This window comes from Oryx dammah, unplaced genomic scaffold (assembly GCF_014754425.2).
Source record: "Oryx dammah isolate SB20612 unplaced genomic scaffold, SCBI_Odam_1.1 HiC_scaffold_27, whole genome shotgun sequence".
NCBI lineage: Eukaryota > Metazoa > Chordata > Mammalia > Artiodactyla > Bovidae > Oryx > Oryx dammah.
This window is the reverse complement of record NW_024070211.1, coordinates 15,671,459-15,692,186: the sequence shown is the minus strand read 5'-3', so window position 1 is coordinate 15,692,186 and position 20,728 is coordinate 15,671,459. Positions and strand designations below refer to the sequence as shown.

Sequence of the window (20,728 nt, the reverse complement as noted above, 5' to 3'; positions counted from 1 at the left end):
ATTTCCCTGTGACACCCGTAGACCTACTGTCCGACCCCAACTTCAGTGGCTTGGGATTTTGTGTTCTGCCACCTCAAACCCCAGTAAGGGGGCTCGGACCATCCAGACTCCCCCCACTGCCCACAGCCCCACCTGAGGACCAGGCTGGCACTGTCCCCGGGGTCCCAGGCCCGGCTGGAACCTGCACCTTGCCTTTCAGGCTACCCTGGGACTCTGGGGTTTGGGGAGGTGTGGCTTTCCGGGAGGCGTGGTTTCGGATGGGCGTGTCTTCTTGGAGGCGTGGCTCTGTCCTGGAACCTACTCTGTGGTCATCTGGGGCCCAAGGAGACGTCTCAGGCCAAGAGCTCCGGGGTATCCTGGACAGAGTCCTCAGCGGCCCCTCCTAGGAGCCTAGCGGTACCATTACAGAGAGGAGACAGCGACACAGAGGAGAGGAGACTTGTCCCAGGTCCTTGAGCTGCTGTGAGGATGGCCCTGGTGCCCCTTCCAGACTGGGGCATCCCAGTAGGAGCAGGGGAGCTGGGGCTGCGGACACAGGCCCCGCCCTCCTGGGAGGGAGGAAGAAGCCCTCAAATAAACTGTTCTAAGTGTGATACAGGAGTGGTACATGTGTGAAGAGAAGCCCTTAGCTGGTCAGGGCACAGAGTGTGTGTCTGGGTGAGGGGGATGGTGATTCACATCAGGAGGTCAGCGAGGGGCTGATGAAGGGCTGACACTGAGCAAAGACCAAAGGCAACACAGGACAGTGATGCAGGACTGGGTGTGGTCAGCAGGGGGACCGAGTTGGGGGAGCCGGGCGGGTCAAGACAGTCAAAGCTGAGGGAATGGGAGGATGGGGCAGCAGCTGGAATTTCATCCAGAGTGTGGGAGGGGGGTGGAAGGCTGTGAGCAGGGACATAACAGGACCGGAAGACTCTAGAAAATATCCTGCTGACCTCTGATAAGAGAAGACTATTCTGTTTCTTTTTCTGTTGTGGGGGTGTAGGAGGGAGCTGGGAAACCAGAGAGGAAGTACAGACCCCTAACATTTCTGACCTCTGTCTGAAAATATTCAGGAGCACCCACTCCGATATAATTTCAGGAGCACCCACTCCGATATAAAAACACTGAGTATGTGAAAGTGAAAGTGTTAGTCACTCACTTGTGTCTTCCTCTTTTGCGACCCCATGGACTGTAGCCTGCCAGGCTCCTCTGTCCATGGGATTCTCCAGTCAAGAAAACTGGAGTGGGTTGCCATTTCCTGCTCCCGGGAATCTTCCCTACCCATGGTTTGAACCCGGGTCTCTTCCATTGCAGGCAGATTCTTTACTGTCTGAGTCATGTAACCCACCCCACAGACACATTCCAAAGAATTTTATAGGATTGAAGACAGCCATATTTTCCAATACATTTTACAAAACTACAAATTTCTTTGTACTTTTACAAAGCTGCAGGGAAAGCATTTTGCTCTCACTAGAAATGTTAGTACTGAATGTGCTTCCTTATTTACTCAAATTTTGATTTCGCACTGTAAAATATGAATCTGAAGGCCAGGCTCTCAGGACAGTTTGCTTCAACTCTGGTTTTTAGTGACTGTCACAAACTATGGAGCTGAATGGAAGGAGGACTTTACTAAATTATTGGACTGGTTTTTACACTCCACCCACCAACTGTGCAAAGGTATTTTGTTACAGTGCAGCTTGTGTCGGTCAACCTTTTCTGTTGTCAGTTAGCTGGTCCAAAAAACCAAAGGGAAAGAGCTACCTGTTTATGTTTCATAAATGGGTTCAAATCCCAAGGGAACTCTTCATTTTCAAACCACAAGTTTTAAAAACAGATTATTCTGGAATTCCTGGTTATGGTCATACAACTTTGAATATTCAAAAAAAACCTGCAAAATAGTACACTTGAAAAAGGTGAGTTTTCTGCTACATAAATGAAACCTAACTTACAAAAACAGTTCTGTTTCCAAGCTTTTAAAAAGTGTGTAGGTCCAAGTGTTGGCACCAAATCATGTCCATGGACACATTTTCAAGCGTCAGTTTTAAAATCTTTACCATGAAGGGGCAGATGCAGAGAAAGTATGCTTGTTTTTTTCAAGCTTTTTTTTTTTTTTTTTTTTTTGTGCTTAAGACTAATAGTTGCTGATAAAATAAATTTTTACATACCAGGTATGGGGAACTCATTCTGTCTTACATGAGTTTACTTGATTTTTGGCCTATCAAACATACTTTGTACATCTAATTCAATTCTTAAGAGAAGGGCACATTGAGTAGGCATAAAGAATGTCCAAGTTAAAAAAAAAATTAAAAATTCCTCCCTTTCTGGGACACCAATCCTGGTCCAATCTTCGGACTCCCTCCCCAGCTGCCAAGGCCATACTGACTCTCTTTATGTGCTGATCTGATTTTTTTTTTTTTTAACCTTGAAGGAATGTATCCATGACTTGTTTTATTTCTTTGTTCTGACAATATGTAAAACCATGCTGAAATCCATGCCTCTCCAGAGCAGTTTCTTCCAGTTTCCTCCAGATAGCAGGCTGTCTTCCAGGTTATAGTCCTCAGTTTGGCTCAAAAAAAACTCTTTACAATTCCTATTAACATTATGGATTGTTTGTAGATTATTTTCATCAACATGTTTGTCACCTAGAGAAATATCAGCACGTTGACTTTTAAGAAGGAAGGGGAGTCAGGAAGAAAGAGGGCAGAAGGACTCATGCCAGCCTCCTTCAATACCTTGACATAAAGACGGCTCATTCTGTGGGGTTAATCTGGAACATTCTCAAGGTCACACTCAATCCCATTACCAAGACTATCATGAAGCTTCTCCCTTACTCTGACAATCTTGGTTTTAGAAAGTGAACACCATGGATGGCTCCTATTGCATTTTATGTGCTCTCGAGGCTTCTAGTTCTTTCCTGCAATGGTTTGACCAGAGATGGCCTTTGCAGGTTCTGCTGCCTCTGCAGCTTTTATCATCCAGAATTGTTTTTGTTTTTTTTCTTTAAATCCTTCCCAACTCTTTTCTCCGCCATCCTATGTGTGGTTGAATTTGCACCTCACCACATCTTCTCACAAGACTTTCAGTCTCAAGAGATTCCTGGTCAAGACACAAAAGCAGAGTCATCCCATTCTCAATGGATTCAAATGAAAACTGGCAATAAAATCAGGTACACCTCCAAAAGAAGACGTACCAAGCTGGGTCTACAAGAAGCCTCACCCAGGAAGCACACACATTTATACTGTGTTAAGGCCTGACTCATTTGAGAAGACCCTGATGCTGGGAAAGATTGAGAGCAGGAGGAGAGGGGAGGACAGAGAATGAGATGGTTGGATGGCATCACTGACTCAGTGGACATGGGTTTGGGTGGACTCCGGGAGTTAGTGATGGACAGGGAGGCCTGGTGTGCTGTGGTTCATGGGGTCGCAAAGAGTCCGACACGACTGAGCAGCTGAACTGAAACTGAAGGTCACCTACACATCAACCAACCAAATCACAATAGTGAGACCATCACTGCTGTCTGAACAGCTCATGGGAGAGACAGAATGCTTGGCTCCTGATGTTTGCTCTTTCCTCACTAGCATTCTATGTGGCTCAGGAATAAATATGTGAAAGCTTTGTTGGAAAAAAATCCTTCCCACTAGCTGTTCCATCAATGGATGCACTTGCACTGTTTTCCCCACATGACATTGTTTTTTAAAGTATGAACTGTTTTCAAAATTCATATTTTTTAAATAAAAGTTAAAATATGAACTGTTGGAAACACATCTTCCCTGCCACATCTTTCCTTTAGTGGATCACACACACACACAAAGTGGTTTGTGTATTTCATTATAGGAACAGAATCCAGCAAATACCTTAAGCTGAGATGTGTAGAAACATCTGTACTTTCAGCCAACTGACTATATAGCAAACCTCCCACACTGGGTAATTTGCTCTAACACTTCTTCTTCAATCTACAGCAATGTTTTCTCTACATCTTCCAAAGGTATTTGCTGACAAAGAAATGCCTTTCGGTTTTTCGACAGATCATTTTCTGTTCATTGTTTCTGCCATTTTTACTGCAGCAGAAAGAATAAATGTTTGCCTGGTGGTAGGTGTTTTTCGTCTTGTGCTATTACGCAAGAAACTTTAAAAGAGCCTTCCAAATATTTATCATTGCTTAGGGAAATATCAAAAAGTACTAGGTAGAACAGCACATTACTTTAAACATCATGGGGAAAAAACTGTTGGGGGGGAGGGTGTCGTCATGTCCTGAAAGCTAAGGTTTTTAAATGCCTTGCAAACCAGAGAGGTTCATGCTGTTATTGAGACTATCTCAAGGTGCCCCCAGAGCAAACCAATGATGATGGAGGTGGGGTGCTTCCAACAGTTTGGTTTTGTTTAATGTTTTCTGTTTGGGGCTGACTTCCCGTCAGCTCTGTACCGTGGGTGATGAGCATGTGTCAGGAGGGAGGAAGTAGCAACCACTTAACCTGGTATGGATTACAGGTATTATTTGCAGTCTCTTTACAAGAAATTTTTGTAAGCCCACTTGATTGCTTGGGAGGAATCATTTGTTTAAAACTACAATAGATAATATAATCTATAGATCTACTTAGCTAAACACACTCAACTTAACTCAGTCTCAATCTACCAGAAGTGAGCAAATGAGGAAGGAACACTTCGTCAGCCCCCTGCCTGCAGTGCCCACATTCTCTTCCCAGGATACTTGACAGCCATGCTAGAGAGTGGGTGCCTGGGCAAATCCATTGCAGATAGAGAAGAGATAGAGAACTTTTTTTTTTTTTTTGACTGCACAGCATGTGGGATCTTAGTTCCCCAACCAGGAATCAAACCTGTGCCCCGTGTAGTGGAAATGCAGAGTCCTAACCACTGGCCTGCCAGGGAAGTCCCGAAATAGAAAATTTTATTTGAGCCAAGTAGAGATTATAGCCAAGTAGGAAGTCTTTCTGAAAACTCCAAGGACTGCTCCCACACATTTTTTAAATAAAGGATCATACATTAAGAGGAGACAGCCATATTTTACACAAAGTTCACCTAAAAATACAGAGTCCAGACAAGCACATATATAGTGAGCAACAGGTCCCAGAACCCCTTATGGGATTGGGAAAGAAATGTAACGTACTAAGGAGTTACGCTGCCTGTGTCAGAAAAAATAAAAAACAACACTGATCTTCATGATAGAACAGGCACTCACAGCTTCAAGAAGGTCGGCTTCATGTATAATGCAGGTGCAGGCTGCACGCCAGGGAGGGCCCACTATGGGCAGCGAGTGCATTATGCTTAGATTGCCTTGTCCTGCCCCAGACATAAATTTTACTCCATCAGGATGAAGGTTCCAGGATGGAGTGAAAGTGAAAGTTGCTCAGTCATGTCTGACTCTCTGCAACCCCATGGACTATACAGTCCATGGAATTCTCCAGGCCAGAATACTGGAGTGGGTAGCTTTTCCCTCCTCCAGGGGTTCTTCCAAACCCAGGGATCGAACCCAGGTCTCCTGCATTGCAGGCAGACTCTTTACCAGCTGACCCACCAAGGAAACCAGGGCTGATGGCCCAGGTTTGTGGCAAGGCTGGAATGAGATAAAGCCTGGGAGAGCTGGACACACATTAGGCACTCTGAAAGGACTGATGTCCCTCAACCAGTTGAGATCTGAGTGGGAGACCAGTCATCTTTGGGCCCCAGACAAAACTCTCTTTGAAAAAAAAAAAATTATTTGGCTGTTTTGGGTTGGCTCTTACAGTATGGGCTCAATAGTTGCAGGATGTGGGTTTAGTTGCTCCTTAGCAGCAAATGGGATCTTAGTTCCCCAACTACGGATCAAACCTACATCCCTTGCACTGCAAAGTGATTCTTAACCACTGGACCACAAGAGAAGTCCTCCAGACAGGACTCAGGACCAACAATTCCCGACGACTAGAGGTGCATCACTCCCTACAGAGTTCAGACTGGGCTCTAGGGGGCGCGCAGGTTCAGTCCCAGCCAAACCTGTAGCAAGGCCATCCCTGGTTTCTGGAGTCCCTCCTTCCCCCCACCCCACCCCCACCCCTGGTCCCTGAACCAAGCCCAGCGGGGCTCTCATGATCACACAGGATGCCTCCTGATGGGTAGGCATAGGTGCTGCCTGGAAACCTCGGGAGACCTCAGACGAGATGACCTTCATCCTGACCTTGCAGCCGATGCTCCCATCTGAGGCTGTGACCTCTCCTGCTTCCAGACACAGGTCTCCCCACCTGCTCAGCATCTGCATGACCAGGATGCCTCCCCCATCCCTATCTCCGGTAGGGGTGGGGTTGGGGGTCCAGAGACCTGCAGGAAGCTGAGTCATATTCTTAGTCACACCCTCTGATCTAAAGTGACCCAGGGCCCGCTTCCTCCAGGTGAACAGAGCTTCAGGATCGCTCTTGCATACACGCCAGGCCACAGCCCAGAATCCCTCGCCACCAGGGATGCCCAACCTGTGCCAACGTGCCTGGCATGGTGCCTGGGAGCCAGTTGTGTGTCTCTGGAGCCACCCATCAGGGACGAAACAGCTGCCCCACCATCCAGATATCCAGATGTTGAGGCCGCCATCCACCTCAGTAGGGAGCATCCAGCTCTTTGACGGTTCTAGCCCTTTCCCCCTTTGATGTCCCCAGTAAGAAGTGCTTTTACTAGTCATAACACACAATGGAACTCTATTTGTAAGAATTAAAGACATGTCACTCATTTATTGGTGAGATAATTAGAAAAGCTCACCAGATGTCCCAGTTCCTGGTCATCAGCAGCAGGGCACCCCCTCCGCTCCCACCCCACCCAGGGCTCCTTGAGCGACAGGAAAGTCGTCACCTTCACACCTCTGTCAGTGGTGACCGCCGTGGTCTGGTCCCATGGGAATTTAGGAGGGTTTTTTATTATTATTTACACAAAGTAGACCAGGAGAGATGGGGCTTTGCAGCACTATGGGACTGCAGCTTGGGGATCTGAGCTGCCTGCTGCCCAGTGAATTGGCCTGTGCGGCAGCCAGAGGCTCACAGGTCCGGGCCCAGCTGAGGTCCAGTGGGGGCCAGGCGCCATGTCCTTTTCCTCTGACCTGGTGAGCTCATGCTGGCCCGAAGCCCAGCTGCAGGGCTGCTCAGTGGGCTGGACCCGAGGGATGGGTGTGTGTCCCCGCAGCCCCTGCAGTGGGCGCCCCCCACCCTGTGCAGGAGGCAGGGAGCGTGGGGAGGAGGGAGGCATCCACAAGCCTGGCTGAGCCGGGCCCTTGTTGAGGACAGCGGGCCACAGGGCAGAGAGGGACTGAAGGACACCCCCATACTAGTGTGGGCGGACCCGGTCAGTGGAACATGAGGGTTGGTGCCTCAAGGGTGGCCTGTAACCGAGTGAGGGCTGAGAACCCCACCAGGGCCAACAAAGAGGCCCCAGATGAGCCACAAGCCGTGTCCCGTGAACACAGAAGTTGGTGTTCGGTCTGCAGGGTTAGGAGCCTGGGGTCCCCTTGACCACACAGGGCTGAGACCCGCCAGGGGTGTAGGCCTGATCCCATGATAGCTCTGCAGGACAGGACAGGGTGCAACTAGCTTTCCCCAAAGGCGAGGGGGCCTCAGGACGTTGTATCCCCGCCCGCAGTGATTTTCTAGGTGAGGACATCCTCCCTGCCCAGCCTCAGGGTGAAGTCCACGCTGCCAGAGTCCTGCTCAGCCACATGCCACATGCTGTCCAAATTCGGGGTCTCCTTCAGGAAAATGGAGCCTGCAGAGCAAGGACTTCTAGGGGGAGGATGGGCTGAGAGTCATACTGTTCTGAAACCTTCAATAATCCCATGAAGGAATTATAAATAACGTGCTCGGAGGCCTGCATTTTTCTGTAAAATGTTCCCAAGAACCGCCTCATGTGGTTACATGCTGTGCAGTGACAGGTACCCTGGAGGCTGCCTGGCTCCAAAGCGGAAAATGTCTCTGTTATCCAGGAGCCCTCTGGGACCCCCACAGGCTGGGGCCGAGACTGAGGTGTCTTGTGACCCCTCGCAAGTCAGCAGGGGAAACGCTGTTGACTCTTTGTGACCCCATGGACCGTAGCCTGCCAGGTTCCTCCGTTCATGGGATTTCTCAGGCAAGAATACTGGAGTGGATTGCCATTTCCTTCTCCAGGAGATCTTCCTGACCCAGGGATTGAACCCAGGTCTCGAACCCAGGTCTCCTGCATTATAGGCAGACTCTTTACCATCTGAGCCACCAGGGAAGTCCAAGGAATGAGAGACGGCACAACTCATCCCTTCTACAGTCTCTCCTCAGACGTGGGGTTGGGGGCTGGAGGATACAACTGCCAGGGTCCTGCTCAGCAGTGACCCCTCTAGATTCAAGTCCAAGCTCCTACACAGGTGGACAGGGGAGGCAGAGGAGGAGGCTGGACTCTGGGGCTCTGTGCTCTGCCCTGTTCTGTCCTGTCCTGTGGCAGGGTGGCCCAGGGGTGGCCTCGGGAGCCCAGCACTCAGCCCCTGGACAGGCCTGGAGCTGGCAGGGGGACCGGGAAATTGCTCTTTTTATTATGCCGAGGGAAAGTAGGTTCCTCAAGCCAGTTTAGGGGAGGGGTGAGATGCCCTGAGGGCTTCCCAGGTGGCACTAGTGGTAAGGAACCCACCTGCCAATGCAAGAGACATAAGAGACACGAGTTCGATCCCTAGGTTGGAAAGAGCCCTGGAGGCGGGCATGGCAACCCACTCCAGTATTCATGCTTGGAGAATCCCATGGACAGAGGAGCCTGGTGAGCTATGGTCCATAGGGTCGCAAAGAGTCGGACACAACTGAAGTGACTTAGCACGCACGCACGCAAGGTGCCCTGAAGGTGAGAGAAGGAGGCCGCAAAAGGGGCCCTCCAGCAACCAGCCCTTTCATGAGGTCTCTGACTCCACCTGCTCCCTGGGCAGGGAAGGATTCAGGGTACTGCCCAACATGGGGTTACAGAGGTGGGGATGTGAGGAGGAACCCAACCCCCTGAGAACCCTGCAGAGGTATTTGCTCATGGAGGACACTGGGATTCCTAGCAAGTCTGGAACAGGGGCTCTAGCCATTTAAAAATATTGCTTCTAGGGCTCCTCACGGGCTGGGGAGCTTGGGGTTCCTGGGGTGCTGGACATCTGGGTCTGCATACAAGCAATCACACAGGTGGCAGAAACTTGAATATGGGCTCCACTGAACTTGTTGGAAAGGCCTGTGGGGCAGGGCTGCTCGGGGACACCTCAATGGCCCTGAGGACTCAGCTTGGGGCTCTCACTGCTGGGCCTGCAATCTTGGGGTGGTGGAGGGGCCCACATCTGGCCAGCACAGGTGGGCCCGCCCCTCACCCACAGCCCCGCATCCACCAGTGATGCCCCTGGGCCTGGAGAGGGTGAGACACTGGCCAAGGTCAGGCAGGAGTGACCCCCGGGGCTCAAGGCTGGGCCTCAAAGCTGCGGAGAGCAGAACTGTGAGACCCAACACATGAAGGCACACAGGTGGGCGCCTGGAAGCTTCAGCGCAGTTGTAAACCATCCCCCGGCTCCTTTATTTCCCTGCTGTTACATGCTTAGTTGCAGATTGCTTTCTGTCATCCCAATGAGCTCTGCTCAGAGGATCCCTGCTGTGGGCCAAGCCGTCTTCCTCCTCGGGGAGGGATGGAGCCAGCCTTGCGACAAGCTGCCCCGCGGCGATTTCTAGAATTGCTGCACAACCAGAAGGACCTTCACCACGGCGTTTGAGCCCCTCAGCCAACACAAGGGAAACTGAGGTCGAGTGGGCAGCTGTGCTGAGCTGGCTTAGCATCATGGCCAGTGGATCCTCAGCTGGACTGCAGGCACAGGGCCTAGTGGACAGTGAAGTGGCTGTCTCTATGCCGTGTGCTCGGTTTCCTAACAGAACTCATCGAGGGGAGATGCTGAGGGTGGGATGGACATCCGGAGGTTGAGAGGACCCAGCAACCAAGACGCGTCCATCAGCTGACACAAGCAGCGTGACCCTGGGCAGGCATGTGACTCCCCTCAGTTTCCCTGTCTGTAAAAGGGGCTGCTTCTATCCTCCTTCCACTTCACTAGGTTGCAATGAGGATGCTCTCATGATCTGTCTGGAAAGGCAGTCTGGGAACCAGTGGATGACACCCACGTCACCACTGTGCCCTGCAGGGCCACCCTGTAGCTCTGAGGTCCTTGGCTGTCTAAGTTTCATGGTCCCTAAGGGCTAGGGTGGGGGTGCGGGGGTGGGCGTCCCAATCCAGGAGATGTAAGAGCCATGGGTTCAATCCCTGGGTCAAGAAGATCCCCTGAAGGAAGGCATGGCAACCCACTCCAGTACTCTTGCCTGGAGAATTCCATGGACAGAGGAGCCTGGTGGGCTACAATCCATGGGGTCGCAGAGTAGGACATGACTGAAGCAACTTAGCACAAGGGCAGGGATGCTATCCTTGGGATGCCCTTGGCTTGTGATCCCTCTGATCTCTGGTCTCCCTCCGTCCTCCCGGAAAGGTGCAAGGAGCCGGCAGCCCCAGGTAGCAGTGACGTCATCGCTGTGAGCCCAGCAGGAATCCATCAGGTTGAGGGGGTCTCCAGTGGCTTCGTGGCCTGTTGTCCACAACCCTGCCAGGAGGGTGGGTGGTCTCCCCCGGGACACAACAGGGCATGAGGGCCCTGGCCAGCAGCTGAGACCCTCAGGCTTCCCAGCTTCCAGCTTGGGACCAGCCTGGAGGCCAGGAACCCCGTATCCTATCCCAGGGGCCCACTTTCCCCTACAAGCCCAACCCCACTGGCCCCCCTCAGCTGGGTACAGATGGGAAGCGGAGGAACTTGGCCCCAAGAGTACCTGGGCTTCATGGCATTTGCTGTTGGGAGTCCCACCCCACTGGACCCCCAGCCCCAAAGGCCTCCCCTGTGCCAGCTGGGAGACAGGAAGGATGGGTCTTGGATGGAGCTGGGCCACTCAGGGAGCCGGAGGCATGGCAAAAGGGGGTGCCTGAGAATCTAGTTTCAAACCAGGATCCCAGGCCAGAGGGAGGGGGTGAGGCATGGGACCAGGAGGTGGGGGGCAGGTCGAGACAGGGAGCTAGACAGTCTCTGCCTTCACTCCCCAAAAGACATGGTATGCACATGCTCAGCCCAGGGGGAAAGAGGCTTCCAGAGGAAACCAAGGAAGATCCATAAACACAGCATCTCTAAGGAGCTCTGAATGTGAGGCCCCCTCATCACCACCACCACCCCCAGCACCCCAACAGGCAGCTCCCAGCAGGGCTCTGTGCTCCGGACCGGTGCCTGCAGCCTGTGTGTGTGCAGAGCCCTGCCCCTCGGGAGCTTGGCCACTCCCCCTCTTTGGGGTGCCCTCTTCACTCCTGCCTCTTCTCTGTGGACTCCCCTGCACCCTCCGCTGTGGCGGGTGTGCCTTCCGTCTTCCCCTCCCCGAGGCTGGGGTATCCAAGGATCAGATAATAGAGACTTTCTGAGAGCCTGTCAAGGCTGAGAGGTGGATGGACATTCTCTGAGCATACAGACAGGAGGTAGACTGGCAAGAGGTTCACCTCTGCAGTGGGAGACAGGTTAGGCATGCACACCAGGCAGGGCCCCTGAGAGCTGCCCTCTCTAGGCCACCCCTGATGTAACAGAAACAGGCCTGGAGGAGGAAGGGCGGCCAGCCTCATCATTGCAGATCCCTGGGACCCCTCGGGGGGCTCCTCCCTCCCCTAGCCCTCCTGTCCAAGACAGAGCAGCACATCTCCGCCCCTCCCCCCACAGCCACACCTAGGCCTCCCCCCACCCCATCCCCCATCCCCCACCACTCCCTTCCTTCTCCCTTCCCAGGAGCTCCTGCCCCAGGCTGGAGGGGACGCCCTCAGGTCACAGGTCATGTCCTCTTTCTCCAAGAAGATGAGCCAAAGCCTGGCCTGGGCTCCATGACTGGCTGGGGACACTGCAGAAACTCCTGCCGGGGTGAGTGGGGTACCACTATGGACACCCAGGAGAAGTCAGGCCCCAGAGTCATGCTGGGGTGGAGATCACTGGGCACGGCGTTCTGGCCTCCATAAGGCTAGTCCAGGGACCTCGGCAAGACTTTGAGTTAGGGGGGCAGACTGAGCCAAAGTGTAAAAGTGAAAGTGAAAGTTGCTCAGTCGTGGCGGACTCTTTGTGACCCCATGGACTACACAGTCCGTGGAATTCTCCAGGCCAGAATCATGGAGTGGGCAGCCCTTCCCTTCTCCAGGGGGTCTTTCCAACCCAGGGATCAAACCCAGGTATCCCACATTGCAGGCGGATTCTTTACCAACTGAGCTATCAGGGAAGACCCACAGTGGATGGTTGGTGGGAAAGACAAGAGCCGGGGAGGTGGGACAGAGTCGGCCCAGCTGAGGCCACCAGGAGGGGACAAAAAGGTCTTCTTTAGGTCCCATTCCGTTAAGGTAAGGAGTTCATCCAACCCCACCTTCTCCGGGGGCCCCTGAGGAGGCCAAGGCGACAGTAGAGCAGCTTTATTGACCAGACTCAGCAGCAAGAACACAGTGAAGGTGGGGACCCTGGACAGTGCAAACTGGTGGAGGCTCTGGCTCCCAAGAGCCCAGTCTGGGGACCTTAGAGTCTCTGCCCCACGCCCTCCTGGAGCCTCAGCCCTGCTCTGGGTCTCTCCTGGAGTGGGAGACAGCGGGGCCGTGTGGAGTCCCAAAAGGGCTGGGGAGGCAAGGACAAGGTGGCGGGGGGGTGGCGCTCGAGTGGACCAGAGCCGGGTCCATGCCTGCTCCGGCAGCTGGCGGGAGGCGGTTCGTGCAGGGAGGGAGGGGGGCACAGGTGGGCGGCCAGGCTCACCACACAGAGCACTTGTGGGCAGGGTTCATGGGCGAGTCCTTGGGGCAATGGAAGGCCCGGCCGAACTCCTCAAACTGGGACACGCTGCCCAGCACCCTAGGGAGAGACCCACAGAGTGTAGGTCCCAGGGGCCACCAGACCCCAGCTGTCCTTTCCCACCCCACCACGCCACCCTTTGCACCCCTCCCCCGCGCCCCCCACCCCACCGACACAAGGAGGGATGAGGCCCAGGCAGCCAGGGGGCAGACCTGTAGTGCTCAGGTGCGTGCTTGTCGGTCAGCACCTGCAGGTAGATGGACTGCGACCGCCGCTTGATGCACCAGTTCTGGGGCCAGATGGGGGAGTGGAGGGGAGCAGCAGGGACGTGAGGCCAGGAGTCCACGGACCAGCCTGTGCAATCACTCCTTCTGCACACTAGGTCCTCATCCCCCATCACAGCCCAGGGCAGGGGGGCATTGCCTCTGAGGAGTGGCCCATGGGAGACAGGCTGGAGGCTGACCCCAACCCCACCGGCCCCCACCCGGCCCACCTGGGCAAAGGCGATGAAGAAGAGCTGGTTGTGCGTATACTTGAGCCGGTGCAGCGGGTGCTCAGGGCCGTGCTCGCGCACCCACTTCTGATATGCCTGGGGGCGCAGAGCATGGAGCTGGGGTGCCCAAGCGGGGCCACCTGGCACCCTCCACCCAGCCAGCCGGTCACCCACCCCAGCTCCACACACCGCCCACCAGGCTGAGCCCTTGGGTCCCTAACTTCTTCCCTCTCCAGAAGGCTAAGCCCAGGCAAGGGCCACCTCCTCCAGGCAGCCCTCTTTGCTTGCCCAGAAGTTGATGGACTTAGGAGGCCCTCAGCCCAGCACAGCACCTTCCCCTCCAAGACCAACAGGACGGGGTCGGCGGGGAGGGGTGTCGAGGTCTCTAGCCCAGTCCTCAGGGTCCCCTAGCCCTCCCCGCAGGGGTGGAGGGCATGGCAGGGGGGCTCACATAGTAGGCAAGCTTGAGGCCTCCCATGTCTGCAATGTTCTCTCCAAGCGTGTGCTTCCCATTCACCTGGCAAGAAGCAAAGAGGCTGGAGGCTGCCCAGGCCTTCTGGCCTCCTTCAGGTCTGGCCTCCCTGGGCCCTGTCCTCGCCCCACCTTCCCTTTCCCAGAAACTCTGGGTAGGGCTCCCCCACCTTGTGCCCCACGTGCGTGCGCGTTTGTGTGAACTCACGCATGCACCCAAGTCAATGTACACCCGGACCCTGGCAGGTGTGTAGGGACCGGGGTCCCAGGTTTGTGCAGGGCCAGGAGTGTGCCAAAGGGTGTGCACACGCCTAATCTGCGCTGGCCAGGCCCGCCTGAGGGACCCCAGGGACATCGAGGCGGGGGCCTCACCCGCTGGTTGTAGACGGTGAAGTTGTCATAGAGGTGGACAATGCACTCGGCCTTGCGCAGGAAGCGGCTGTAGGAGGCCTCAGTCCACCAGTGCAGCAGGTTGCCTGAGCGGTCATAGTGGCCTCCTGTGGGCAGCAGGCGGGGCGAGCTGAGGCTCCCTGTTCATCCACCCACCAGCAGGCAGGCATGGGGCAGCAGCAGGGCCTCAATTAGTCCTCACCACCCTGCCTCCCCCAACCCTCGCCATTGCCTGTCCCCCACCCCCTCAGGCCGCCTGCAGGCCTCACCCCAGTCATCGTAGCCGTGGGTCAGCTCGTGCCCGATGATGGTGCCGATGCCCCCGTAGTTCAGAGACCTGGGCCGGGGCAGCAGCGTCAGGCCCCAGCCTCGCCCGCCCTCTGAGAGCCCCATTGGGCTGCTGCCCCGGCGGCCTCAGGAGGCCCCGGCCAGGCCACGAGGCAGCCCAGGAGGGCCAGTGTTCCACTGCCCCAGGACTCTCATGCCTCCAGCTTCCTTGTGGGGTATGTGAAAGGGGCCAGTAATACCTGCAACCTCTTTTAGGAAATAACATCTAACAGATTTCGGCAGTCAAGGGGGTGGGTGGAAACAGGGGTGGAGGGAAACTCAGGCACCCCATATGGGATCTAGCCTTTTTCCTAGATCTTTTTCCTTTAATCTTTTTCCTAGATTGCTTCACTTTTGAAATGCCCAGAGAAGCCTCAACCCAGGTAAAAAGGGACTCTGGACATTTAAAAGAATGAAGAAAAAAAAAAAAAAAAAAACCCTACGCTTTTTTCTAAATAACCAATGAAATGGGATTATGGGGACCCAGGGTTGCAACTGTCACGACTCCTGTGCCCAGCCTGAGCCTCGGGCAGTCTGAGCAGTTCCCTGCCCACCCTGCAGACAAGGCCATGGCCGGGACTCTGGCTCACACCAGGCCCCATACTCACTGCGGAAAGTCAGGGTCGTACAGTGTTGGCTGCAGAATTCCAGCAGGGAACACTGCCGAGAGGGCGTGGTCAGCAGGAGACCCGCCCCACCTCCACCCCCTGCCCACCCCCACCACAAACCCCACCCCTACCCCGGCCTGACACGCCCCCTTACCCATCTGGTTCTTGTTGGGCAGATAGTAGGCATTGAGTGCCTGTGGGGGGAGCAGCCACCTGTGGAGGAAGGTTGGGGTCAGCTGGGGGAACCCCCACTCCATCCCCTACACCCCCTGCCTCCTAACCTCCTCCTTCTTAAAGGATGGCCTGATGTCCCAGCCTACTGCTATGTCCTGGGCCTCTCCCAGGTGGACCCCACACCCTATGCAGGTCTGGTGCCCCCTCCCCATGCCAGCATGTCTGTGAGGCAGTGTGCCCTCCTCCAGGCATTGATAAGAAACACTGTCCCCATGGCACACCATGGCACCCCTGACCCTTGCTCCAGGCTAGGTACCCACGTGGACTTGTCCACCTCCTGACGGATCTTCTTGACTGAAAGCTGGATGCTGAAGCGGATGCTGTTCAAGATATTCTTGAAGTAGGTCTTCTCGTGGACCTCAAACTGCACAGGGGATGGGCAGCACTCAGCGGCAGGCCAGGGGGCAGGGCCAGACCAGCACCCGGCAGGTCCCATGCCCTCCCAGTGTCCATCAGCTGAGGGCTCTGGCTCCTTCCCTGCAGTGGTGGTTGGTCTCTATGGGGGTCTTGGCCATAGGCCTGGAGAAGCGTGGCTGGCTGGGGCAGGGGCAGTGGGCAGGCCCACCTCATACTCCTTGTCCACAGCCTCCGGTTTCAGCAGGAAGTCCGGGTAGCCCACCATCACCATCATGTACTGAAGCTGCAAGCGAGAGGGTCAGGGGTGGGCTGGGGCCTCAGGAGATAACTCCCTAACCCCTCAAGGGAGAAAGCTCCAGGGCCAGTGTAGGAGTGGGGCTCACGGAAGCAGGAGAGGAGGCTGGGTGATGCCAACTCCATAGAGGCATCTTTGTCTCTTTTGTTATCCCAGCACTTGGCATAGAGTAGGCACTCAATACGTGTTTATGGAACTAACATATGGGACCGGGATCCCATTTCACCTTGGCCCGTGCCGCCGCCTTGGTTTCAGCATCCATCCAGTCTAGCTCCTCCAGGCGCTGGCCCAAGATATACTTGATGTCTTCTACCAGCTGCTGTACCTGCAGGGTTAGGGGTCAAGGATCAAGGATCAAGGGATCAATCCAGGAGGCCATAGCTCTGGGTCCCCAGCACCTGGAGCAAGGGGTACCCCCCTAATCATTCAGCACCACTTCCAAAGCCCAGGACTTGGTGCTCAGCACCAAGGGGAGACCTTGGAGGTAAGAGATTCAGGCCCTGGACCCTGAAAGGAAACTTGGTCTGGAAGGGGCTAACTGCCCCAGCAAAGATCACGTACATTCCTAGGGCCATCCCACTGAGCATGGCAGAGCAGGCCGGACAGGAGCTTGGTGGGGAGAGCGTCCTGCGGCTGACAAATCAGGTAGGCTTCCTGGGGGAGGAGGCCCAGTGAGGAGCACCCTGGAGGCTCAGAGAGGGCTCAGCCCTCCCTGAGCCCGGTGCCCCTCGCTGCAGGGGGGATGTGCAGGGCTCCCCGTGCTCCTCATGCTTGGACCACAGTCATGCAAAAACTTCATCCCCGGCTCAGCACCCACTCCCCCAGGCCCCAAGGCCAGGCAGCCTGACCTTGGCCTTGCTGGCAGCCGAGAAGTGCTCATGTACAAACAGGGCACCGAGTGCCATGCCAAAGTGACGGTTGGCCTGACCCAGGCAGACACGGGCCAGCTCCTGTGGCTTCTCGCTGCCCTCCATCTCCCGGGCCAGCTCATGCAGTGCCTCTCGGAATGGCGGGGACAGATGCTCGCTCAGGACCACCACCACGCGCCACACCAGGTAGTTGTGCAGGATCCTAAGGGCCAGGTGAAGCAACAGGGTGTCCTGACAGGCGCCCCACCCTCACCCCTCAGCCCAGGGCAGGACCAAGCACTTGCACAGGACTGAGGGTCATTGCAGGTCCTCCCAGCCCCAGTCAGGGAGAAGGGCTGGGCCCACACACAGCAGATACGCCTCAGGCCAGCGAAAAAGCGCTGGGTGCTCCTGGAGCACAGGCCAGCACCGTTTTCCACTTGTGTGGTGGGAGAGTGAGCACTTGGGGTGACTGCCTATCTCAGAGCTGGCCTTGAGGGGCCTCGGCTCCTTCCTGAGATGAGGCAGAGGCCAGGGAGGTTTTCCTCCCAGTGGCCCTAGGGGAGCAGAGTAACTGCCACTGCGTCCCCTTTTAACTTCAGGCTCACTCGAGTCTTGCCATCCCCACATGAGAAAACTCAGCCCGGGAAACTCCCGGCCCTGCCCAGGGTCCCACACAGTACGGGGGACAGCCAGGTCTGAACCTAGGGATCGGGACTCCTTTTCCAGTGCTCCTCTCCTGCCTCCCCAGTGCGGATACTGGACTGAAATGGAGGCAGGGATTCGAAGCTCTCCAAGCAGATAGCTCTGGGATGCGGGGGAGGAACCCGGGGCGGGGGGCAGGTGGGCAACTGGCAGCCCTACCTGCGTGGGGTGGAGCGGATGAGCTGCGACACCTGTTGCATGTAGTCCGTGGCCAGCAGCACCACCTCCTCGTCCTCTGAGAAGTCCTCCTGGAAGATCTGGTCCAGAAGCCACTTCCACCGCAGCTGGGGGGGCCACAGATGGGGACAGTGGGACCAGGTGTGGCAAGGACCACAGAAGAGACAGAGGGCCAGGGAGAGGCGACCAGAGGTCACAGGAGTCCATGGCCACGGAAGGCCTCGGGGAGGGGACGGCCCGGGGGTCCCAAGATCAGCACCTCCCCACCACCGCGCAGGGCTGGGTGGCACTCACGTGGGGGGTGATCTTCTGCAGTTGCCCTAGGGTCACCTTGTTGTACACAGAGGTAACGTCTCGCCGGAGGTCATCATACTCGGACACTGTGATCTGGGGATGAAGGGCAGGGTTGACCCAGCCCCGCCCGAGGCTTCCCGCCCCCATCACGAAGCCGGCGCCTGCTCACGTTGGCCAGCCGCTGCTCCAGCTGCAGGATCTCCTGGGCCTTCTGCTCCACTGCCTCGGCACCCAGGAGGCTGAGCAGGCGCTCCATGAACACCCGGTATGCTGCTAGGATCTGCACCAGGAAGGGGCAGGGCAAGGATGCAGGCGGTGCTAGGCCCCGGTCCATGCCTCCCTGAGCCCCAGGGCTTCCCCAGAACCCCATCCCATGCTCCCACACCTTTTCGCTCTCCTCGTCCTGAGCTAAGTACAAGGTCCTTTCTGGCAGGGTGAGCCCGTCCTGGTCAATCTGGGGAGAGATGGGGGTCAGATATCAACATTCCGGGTTCCTGCAAACAGACTGAATCCCCTTCCAAAAGGCAAACAGAGGACTTGCCAGGCATCCACTGTCACAAGCCCCCGGAGCATAAAGACGACAGCCCCTGCCTCAATCCAGAGCAGCTGGTCCAAGCCTCCAGGACTGACTGGCCTAGACTGGGGACTGAATGGGTATGGCTCCCCGGCCCCCACCCTCCCTACCCCCCGACCCAGGTCCCCTCCACCCGTCCTTGTCTTTCCTCTTGAAATCCTTTCCTTTCCCCACCCTTGAGGGGCACTCGCGCGCGCACTGACAGCTGACCCCTGCCCGCCCGCCCCACCCCCGCCCCAGGCATTCCAGCCAGTCCCAGCCCGAAAGGCCTGTCACCACAGCCCATCAGCACACCCCTCCCCGAGCTCTCACCGCCTGCCAGAGGGCTGGGAAATTGCGGCTCCCGCGGCTCCGCTAAACACCGCAATTACTCGAGGGAAATTACTTGAGCCCTCCTCCCGCGCTCTGCCGGTGTGCACTCCCCTCCATTCCCCTAACCTCCCTCTTCCGCACCGGTCTCCCGGGCGCATAGGGCGCGCGGGGCAGGCGTGCCAGGCCGAGGCACTCCTAGTTCCTAGCCGCCTGTGGGGGTGCCCGTGGCGGGGGGTTGGGGGGGTGGCTCACTCACGCGGATGACGTAGCGCGAGGAGTTCCTGTCATCCAGGCTGACGGTGAGCGAGAAGAGCGCGGCGGCGCTGTACACGCCCTGCGCCTTGTACAGCAGCCGGTTGAGGTCCCAGCGAGCCGCCGCCCCCGGGCGCTCCGCCGCGCCGCCCAGGTCCCAGCCCCCGCAGTCCTCGATGACCTCGAGCATGGGCCGCGGGCCGAGCCGTTCGATTTCCCGCATGTCCAGGCAAGAGCGGAAGAAAGCGCGCACCTTGCGCTGGGCCGCGCCCCCCGGCCCGCCCCCGGGCCTCGCCAGCAAGCGCCGCAGGCGCTCCTCGTTCTGCTCGCCGATGGCCGCGATGGTGCCGTAGGTGAGCTTGTCGTCCGGGATGGCGTGGCGCCGCAGCCAGCCGCCGCACGCGAAGGAGTAGAAGTCCTGGCACGGGTCTATGCTGGCGTCCAGGTTGGCGGCCAAGAAACGCGCGGCGCGCGCGAAGGCCTTCCGCTCCGGGCAGCCCTCGGAGCAGGCGGCGCCCCCCGCCGCCCCCGGACCCAGGTACTTGAGAGCCAGCATGGCGGCCAGGATGGCACAAAGGCCCGCGGCGAACACCAGCCCCGACAGCAGGCACACCTCGCGCCGGTTCCAGCGCGGCAGCCCGGCTCGGGCCCCGGTGGCGCTGCGCCCCGCACCCAGCGGGAAGCCGGGGGGCAGCGACGTTCCCCGTGCGCCTCCCCCACCGCACCGGCTCACGTACTTCACCTCCTGGAACTCGTCGTAATGTGCTGTCATCGAATACGGGGCCTCCATGGCTCCGCTGCCGCCGCCGCGCAGCCCTGGGCGGTCTCTGCTACAGCAGGCTGCACCAGGCCGCCAGGCTCCCAGCCGGCCTCTGCATGGCCGCCGGGCCGCAGCTGCAGGAAAGGTAGACAGGCTCAGAAAGGCACTGGGGCCCGACGGGACCCACGAGCCCGAAGAAGAAGAGCACAGGCCTAGGTCCAAAGGCTGGAGGCCACCCGGAGTCGCCAACAGCGAGTGGGCCTGGGGCCTGGCTTCCCTGCGCCACTCGGGGTTGGAGGGAGGGAGAAGGCTCCGAGCGGCCACCAGCCATTATAGGCACCGTCCGTCCATTACCGTCCCCTGTCCCCGCACACACGTGCCCGCCGCAGGCTGGGGAGACCCCTGTAATAAAGCGCCGGGCACCGGGCCTGGCACATAGTAGGCCGTCAGTGAAAGGCTGTTTCTCTTCTCTTCATTGCTTGCCCCCGACCTGCTACAGACAAGGCCAGATGGGGGGAGGGGGGAAGCGGAGGCCGGAAAAGGAGGTGTGGTCAGTGCGGCGTCTATGCGGGCCCTGAAGCCGCCTTCAGCTTTCCGCACTGGAACCAGACGCTCAAGAACGAGCCTCGAGAACCAAACTTTGTCCCCGCGGTTGTCCGCAAAGCCATCCCCGGCCCCGTCCTCTCTATTCAATGGCCAGAACCCTCACCAGTCCTTTTGCCAAGCCCCCGCGCCGGCGCGCCGTCCCGCCCAGGATCAGGGAGAAAGCCCCGACGGCCGTAAAGGACCCGGAACCGGTTCCGTCCCGCGTCCTCGCCCC

At 57.0% G+C, this 20,728-nt stretch overlaps 1 protein-coding gene across 2 annotated transcripts; it reads right to left on the bottom strand.

The window, feature by feature from the left end:
- Positions 1–12,429: 12,429 nt before the first annotated feature.
- ECEL1 (endothelin converting enzyme like 1) lies at positions 12,430–20,032 on the bottom strand. Of its 2 annotated transcripts, none has more exons than XM_040228104.1 (17): positions 19,153–20,032; positions 18,396–18,464; positions 18,180–18,290; positions 18,011–18,103; positions 17,699–17,823; positions 16,835–17,057; positions 16,213–16,311; positions 15,900–15,974; positions 15,595–15,698; positions 15,255–15,313; positions 15,101–15,152; positions 14,435–14,502; positions 14,148–14,272; positions 13,756–13,821; positions 13,305–13,400; positions 13,024–13,100; positions 12,430–12,871 (listed from the first exon to the last, which is right to left on the bottom strand). In XM_040228104.1, exons 1-17 carry the CDS (start codon positions 19,936–19,938, stop codon positions 12,772–12,774), a joined length of 2,328 nt encoding a protein of 775 aa, XP_040084038.1. In that variant the 5' UTR covers positions 19,939–20,032; the 3' UTR covers positions 12,430–12,771. The 2 variants fall into 2 exon arrangements, with proteins under 2 accessions (XP_040084038.1, XP_040084039.1); XM_040228105.1 differs by having other exon boundaries at positions 15,601–15,698.
- Between the last annotated feature and the right edge of the window lie 696 nt (positions 20,033–20,728).